Here is a 7782-nt window from a genome sequence, read left to right on the forward strand (position 1 = left end):
CCTCCAGTATGAGTATATTCCTTTGCTCCATGGTCAAAACTAATCTTTTTACGATCTTGTTTACAGAAATGGCGTAAAAGTGGAGATTGGTATGTAGGTACTTAGCAAAGGGAACGAGATAAATTATTCATTCTTTCGTATCTACGAGCGCCTTATTAACAGTGTGAGCGTTCAAAAAAGTTCTGAATGAAAAAACATCTTTGGTTTTATCATGGATTAAAGATAATCTAGAACTAATTTGTAGTGAGCAAATGTATGTATTTATTTTGACACTTTTTTTAGAAATAATGAAATTTTTGAGAATATAGCACATTATTTTATTTTCCTCATTCATAACAATTACTTATTTCTCTATAAACGCTATCATTTTTCGCTTGCGATCAATTGTCGCATGCGACCAGTTGTACTTGCGACGAATTGTGTTGCGATCAATTGTGACTGCGACCAGTTGTCAATTGTCGCGCGACGAATTGTACACGACGAATTGACGCGGTACCGTTCATGACATTGCTATAACAACGATTCGCGGTAAATTACACGACGTGGAAAATCAGCGGGCTCCAAAGCTTGCACTTTTTGAATGTGATATGGATGTAAGCCTTGTTGTTGTAATGTACGATGCACTACAAACTGTGAAACTCCAGCGCGAACATACTAGTTGGCTCCGGCGGCTACTTTTGAATCTTAAGCAACAGGTAAATTGGCTCCGGACTAACAGGTAAATTGGCTCCCGCCAGATGCATGTACTAGTTGGCTCCCATCTCCTGCTCCCTCATGATGGGTAACGCAGAACTGTGGTTGTTTTCACAAAACCTAATATCTAATGCCAACTGAAAAATTAAATTTCATTTAAAGTTGTTATTTATAATTTTATTCGTTCATCATTGCAACGATAAGTATTTAAGAAAAACAACACATATATATTCGAACTATTACCCCTAATAATTTTAACAATTTATTTACTATTGCTTGGTAAATATATATATATATTTTTTTTGTTAGTATTGTATTTTGCTGCAAAAGATAAGGTAAATATAAACCAAAACAAAATTGCAGAGCTTCTGTCTGTTTAATTTTGAAGTTTCAGTCGCTTCGTGAGTATGTTCATCACTTTGTTCTATTATTCGAAGCATTCGTCTTGATGTACGATTTACAGCCACGTTTTACACACTGCCAACGTATAACACTTTGAGCTAACACTTTATGAAAATTATATTTATAATTATTACCTAATTAACAGAACTGTTTTCCCTTTTTCACTAATCATTTCGTCCAAACAGTCCATTTTGTAACAATTATCTTAAGCGCTTGGGCACAAGAAAGTTTAAGAAAAAACTGATATTTTTCGACCGGAAATTTTGTATTTGTGTTGAATGGACATTTTCGACCAGTGTAGATAGTAATAAAAGTATAGAAATATTTACTCTCACCGTAACGATTGTTATCCTCTTACTTCAAAGACCCCGCAAATCTGGGAAATACCAGAAAACCCCTTTGTAACTACCTTACCGCCACCACTTTCTAGACATAGAAATTTGATGACTATGGAATTATATGTTCCTGTAATTCAAACAACACATCTCTTCCGACAGCAGGAAATAACGTATCTGCAGATGATCCCCTCACCGTAGGAGGTACCATAAAATCTACCTTCCTTGCACCATCGGAGCCAATTTACCTATACCCATTTTTCGGCAGAGGGTCAAATACCGTCCGCCGGAGCCAACTAGCATGTACCCACTCCAGCTGCAAGTCAGCGAATGCTGATGTCGGGCCCTTTTTCAACGTGTTCTAAAATTTCCTCTTCAGCTTGCAGTTGGTCTTTCGATCTTATTACGGCTACGATAGTGAGTTTGAGGCTTGAAGGTACCATGAGATGCTGTACCACTGATGCACAATTCGCGGACCAACCTGGCCATCACCATAAGGCATTACCGTGTCGGCACGCTCTGAATTGCGTTGCTTTTTTGGTTCTTAAGCCTAGTTGTTCTGTGCGATTTATTGTAGTAGTTATGGTAGGTTAAGAAACACTACCAGTGGCGTGTATAACAATTTATATTTAATTTCAAATATTTTTTTCTAGACATTGCTACCACTTAGGAACGTAAACTTTACACAGTGCAATAAATTTTATTATAGCTATTCGCATTTTGCACACATTTCGAAATAAGAGTGTATTTAAGCTCATAAACATGTTATAAATGTTCTACTCATCTCCTTCTCTCCTTGAAATGAGGTGGAGGACAATTATTTAGTGTATTTAAGAATGAAATATTCGATACAGATGACAGAAAATACAAATTTATAAAAATGAAACTCTGCGACGATATTGACGAATTTTATTTACCAAGAAAAGAGTTTTAAACAAATACTGCAGTATGTAAATCAATATTTTTTTTAATAAAATGAATAACCACATAACAGTTCTTCGTTAACAAGCTAGAGAAACTAACAAAAACACGAATTCTAGACTTCAGAAATAAACCTACTGAGGAGGTCGCTACGACTACAGTTTTCGTACTAAGATATTAAAGAATCTACCAGATGATCACTCATACTACCGGTATTTGTTTGTCTGTGTGTTTAATTTTGTCATAAAGAGATCCGTTGTTACAACATTAACTTACAACAAAATCTACGGTAAGGCTATCAAGCAGTATTTTAAGAACGAAATTTTGCATATATTGTTTAATAAATATTTATAGGTACAGTACGCTCAGAGGTCCGAAATTAAACAATTCTTCCCGAGCGTAAGTTGACTAAATATCCCCACCAACAATAATGTCACCTCAAAATGTGATTTAAATTTTACAAAATAGCATACTCCTACATTTGTGGTTTATGAATCGGTCTTGAATTGTTAATCTCGATATCCATATTTTTGGAAAAAAAAAACTGTATAACAAAAATTTACAATTTAATTTTGAAACTGCAAAACCGAATGCATGGTTATTGGTGGCGATGATTAAACGAATTTTAGTTATTGTTTTACCATGTACACGACATTTCTAAACTACTACTACTACTACTGTATATCGACACAATACCTTCACATGGACACTTTTTAAAAGTTTTTGCCTGCTATTCTAGAAAATCTATGAAGTCATTGATTTGTTTTGACATTATATCGAATGACTATCGAGCTAGTATGCCACAAATTTACAATAAAGCAAATATTATAAAAAAATAGAAAACCGGTATTTTATTTCAAATTTAAACGTGAAATGATATGTTATTATTATTAATAAGGTTGTAAATGTAAAATAGATAGAAATAGAATTAATATTTTCTCTAAACAACATTTATGTTACTATTAAACGTATATAATATTCAGACACTTCTCCTTCAAATAGGTACTTAAAAAATTATGGCGTTTTATTTTCTTCCCTGCTGAAAATATAGCGCCATGGAAAATAAAACAATTATCCTGAGTGACATCATTATTTAGTACAACTTGAAAATGTAAACGAAACTTTAAATATATAGGTTTAAAAAAAATTTTTTTGTAAAATTACTTCAGTCTCCATCTTTCCGTTGTGTACTAAAGTCAATTTAAATTTTGTGTAGTCGCCTCACCAAGATCCTGCCCAGCACAGAGTGCAGATTTACTACACACTTATGCTTCTTCGTGTGATGCATGACATAGGTTCCTCTTTATTACTTGTGCATACACGGAATTCGCCACACCTTGAAAAAAAAGTGTAACTTGTAACCTTAAAGTATAGTCTTTGCCATTTCTATTGAAACACCACTTGTTAATCGTAAATTTGGCAACGTTTATATTCAGACAATTTTCTAACTAAAAGCCGTTGTCAGTCAACTAAAAGCTGTTACCAATTGCTAAATTTTAAGCAAAATCAACAGGTGGTGTTTCAATAGAAATGACAAAGACAATACATTGCTATTTGGTGCCATCTAGGTGATCTAGGTATAATTTTTGCAGACCCTGGAATCCGTGTCATTTCTCCATTAAGAAATTTAAGATATGCAACCACCAATAAGTATAAATGTTCTGTGGGTAAGACCATATTCAATTAGAAGGTAGTGTAAATATAATAATAAACTAGTTGTTTTTATTATTTATTAAATAACTCCAATGAGTTTTTTTTTGCTAGAGATTTTACTGCAAATAGTATAAGGTCAGTACCTAAAAATTACGGAAAATAAAAAAAAATACAAGAAGCAAATTCTCTCACCAACTCAACGGCTACGTACAACAACGCCTAGCTGTAAAATATGTTGCATAACGTATAGAAATTTTAATTTTAAATTATACTTAATTCGTACAATTTATTTCCACGTATAACAAATGTACATTTAAATCTCTCGTCATTTATCAAAAAAAGTCTCTCAAATTACCGTCAGTATTAAATTTTGAACAAAATAAACATCATGACATAAATGCTTTATGTGATGAATCAAAAACGTTTTTCTAAACACTCGTGCGACTCGTGTGGCTTTTAAATCATGATGTTTGATGTTTGACTGACATTTGTAAATAATAATTTAGAGACGAGTAACCGTTGGAAAACAACAAGTATTTAATCATTTAAACACAGGATTTTTCGTCAAGGTCTTCTTCAATTGACAACTTAAATGATTACTGGATACACAAATTACAGAATATTTTGTAGTAGTTTCAATCAATCATTTACTAAAAACTTTGTTTTTGATTTATTTTCATTATCTTTTAGGTATGTAGATACCTAATCGTTATTTAATTATATGTAACTTAATTTTAAAGATGATGTATATGTTCTGAAGTATTCACTACTTTATTTAATAACTTAAAGTGAAAATAAGAAACTTTTTTATATGTTAAGTATAAAGAGAGCATTTAAATTTTACAGTTTCTTTATCTACGATAATCTTAATTATGGAATATGTCACATCATATCTAAATTTTCAAAATTATCAATTTATCAAAATTAATATAGGCCTTTTGCCCGACTAACATGGCCACCGATTCAATGGTACCATTCAAGTAAAAAAAACAGGTTAAATTTATAACATATTTTGAAAAAATGTTGCTTATATTGACGGTAGTTTTAAAAATAAATTGTCAAGCTCACCCAAAAGTCAAGAATTATTGTGATCTCTATTTACAAGGAATCATTAATCTTGAAAATGTAGTTATCCCGTTTCATGGCAAAGCAACATATACATATTATCTTTATTATTTCGGAAGTTATTTTCTGCATAAATTATTCAAATAATTGATCAACGAAATAAAATTATAAAAGGTACGTAAAGTAAGTTCTACAAATAGTGATTAAATAAATTTGATTACTACGATAATACAAAACTAACGTATAATGTAAATTTTACTGCAGTTACCCTATCGAACAAGCTTTACGCAGACATGATTTAGATGAAAGTAACAAGTCAAAAAGTTCAATCGTGACTCCGTTATATGAGCTCATCCAGATTCTATCATGACTTAAATGTAATATTACTCACGTAATAACAATACAACTCTATCTCTTAAAACCATACTTTCCTGCTGGGCGTGTTTCACCCGGATTCTGGGGCACCGGATGACCTTCCGATCTACCTTCCTGTGCGGCGACCCTCAACGGTGTCAATAGACTTGTTTTAATTTCAGCTGATGCGTGTTCGCACATTTCTTGCGTAAACAGAAATAAGCGACCGTTGCCGCCATTTTCGTATATATTTACGACAATTTTTTTAAACAACTGACATTTCAACAAGGTTCAGGCAACAACAGCGTGACGCTTGAACTCATGCATGAATTTGCCGACTTACACTTTGACTTAGAAGATTATTTATCCGCGAATGCCTTTAGGAAGTTGCTGTTAAAACCATAAATAGGTCGTTTTAATTAGTTGATTTAACATTTTCCTGCAATTTCGATTAGAATAATGGCATTCTGTTGCAATTTGGAGAATTTGTTATTCATTAGTGATATTTTATGAGCGCAGAATGAAGGAAGTTGAACCGGAGGTACAGTATGAAGGTGTTTATTTTGAATATCATTCTGATTTGGAATTATTAAAAAATCCGGCTTTTGCAAGTCAAGTTGAAAGTTGTTTCTTCAAAAGGTTTGATTATTCGACTCACGTGGTGCTGATATGATAATGGTGGTTGCAAAAAATAGGGTCTGTGATGTAACCGTGCGTCGCGAAAAAAATAGGGTACTAATGAAATGACACACGAGCAGCATTTAAATTACAAATAAACGAGTTTTGCAAACATTTTAATGTAAATTTTTGAGTTTCTGCACAATTAACATTTGGTGATTCGATCTGATCATCTCGCCGAATCTTGTGGGAATCGCGTGGTGGCATCTGCGTATGGACAAAGCTCAATTCTTCGTAGGGAGTGTTCCAGGGTCGCACTTACCAAGGTTGGACCGCAGTATAAAACCTAACTGAGCGCCGTGAGAGGGCAGTAGTCGTAGTTTGCCTCTTTGGTAGACCATCAGCACCACTATCATGTACAGAATAGTGAGTATCCAAAATTTTGGCAGTGATATCAGTGCTCTAGTGTTATCTTCTCTAATTTGGTGACTTTCTTTAAGTGCTTTTTTATTTCTCGTGCTTATATGACAAAAATCCTCAAAATGGCGTGTTTTTTCAGTTGGTCCTTGCCGCCTTCGTGGGAGCTGTTTTCGGACAGGCCTACAGAGGTGATCCGCAACAAGCTGCCATTATCAACGAACAGAGGTACTTGAGCGGCGATGGTAAATTCGGTGCTCAGTACTCTCAAGAAGATGGCGTTCAGTTTAAAGAAGAAAGTGATGCTGATGGTACTCGTCGTGGGACTTACTCCTACGTAGACCCCACAGGCCAAAGACACACAGTGAGCTACACCGCTGGCAAACACGGCTTCCAAGCCTCTGGAGATGGAATTCCTCAACCCTTGCCAACAACCCTTCCTGTAGCTCCACAGCCTCAGTACACCCCCTTACCTCAGTACAACCCTCCACAGTACCAAGATCAATATAGAGCGCAGCCTCAATACCGTCCACAGCCTCAGTACCAGCCCCAGTCGCAACCCCAGTACCAGCCTCAACCCCAGTATCAGCCTCAACCCCAATACCAACCTCAGCCACAGTATCAGCCTCAGTCTCGACCTCAGCCTCAGCCTCAGCCTCAGTATAGGCCAGAAGCCTACTACACCACAACTCCAGCCCCGCACAGATTTTACCCCCCTGGCAAATTATCGCTCAACAGGTCGCCAGATGGTTTTAGTTATTCTTTTCAAAAATCCTGAACATTAGTTAAGTTTTAATTAGGAATCATTTTCGACTTGTTTTAATTTACATTTCCATGACTGTATTATATTCATAATAAAAATGTTAATTTAAATGTTAAAATTATTGTCTGCCTGGCAACTAAACAAAGAAATGAAAGTGCATTAAGTTCACCTTGAGTTTACCTGCTCCCGTTAAACTAGTGGTTGCATCATAAGGTTAACGTGGTTTATCTTGTATGAATAAATGGGTTGGTTCCGGATTTACATTAGGTGGAGCAGGTTTCAGTCGGAAGTCAAGAGCACGGTTTTGCGGATACAAGGATCCGGTAGTTTTGAAACAACAGGTATACGTTTTGTTGGAAAGTTAAGTCGAGGTTAAAATTTCACTATCAAGTGTCAATAAAAATACGTTTGGTAAATATATTATTTTCATGTATGCGGTATTAAATAAGAAAATACAGTAAGATGAGTGAGTACTTAGTAATTTTTTCTGCTCTTTATATGGGCAGAAGGAATTACAATTATTGAAACAACATAAACATAAAAGTCGAGGTTACAGTTCTA

At 34.6% G+C, this 7782-nt stretch overlaps 1 protein-coding gene across 1 annotated transcript; it reads left to right on the plus strand.

Moving 5' to 3' along the window:
- The first annotated feature begins 6362 nt into the window (after positions 1 to 6362).
- Positions 6363 to 7331, plus strand: LOC135126498 (pupal cuticle protein Edg-78E). Its single transcript, XM_064052518.1, has 2 exons — positions 6363 to 6467; positions 6601 to 7331. Exons 1-2 carry the CDS (start codon positions 6456 to 6458, stop codon positions 7234 to 7236), a joined length of 648 nt encoding a protein of 215 aa, XP_063908588.1. The 5' UTR covers positions 6363 to 6455; the 3' UTR covers positions 7237 to 7331.
- The last annotated feature ends 451 nt before the right edge of the window (positions 7332 to 7782 follow it).

Source organism: Zophobas morio, unplaced genomic scaffold (genome assembly GCF_036711695.1).
Source record: "Zophobas morio isolate AGI-343-1 ecotype UQ-CSIRO unplaced genomic scaffold, CSIRO_AGI_Zmor_V1 ptg000011l, whole genome shotgun sequence".
NCBI classification, from domain to species: Eukaryota; Metazoa; Arthropoda; class Insecta; order Coleoptera; family Tenebrionidae; genus Zophobas; species Zophobas morio.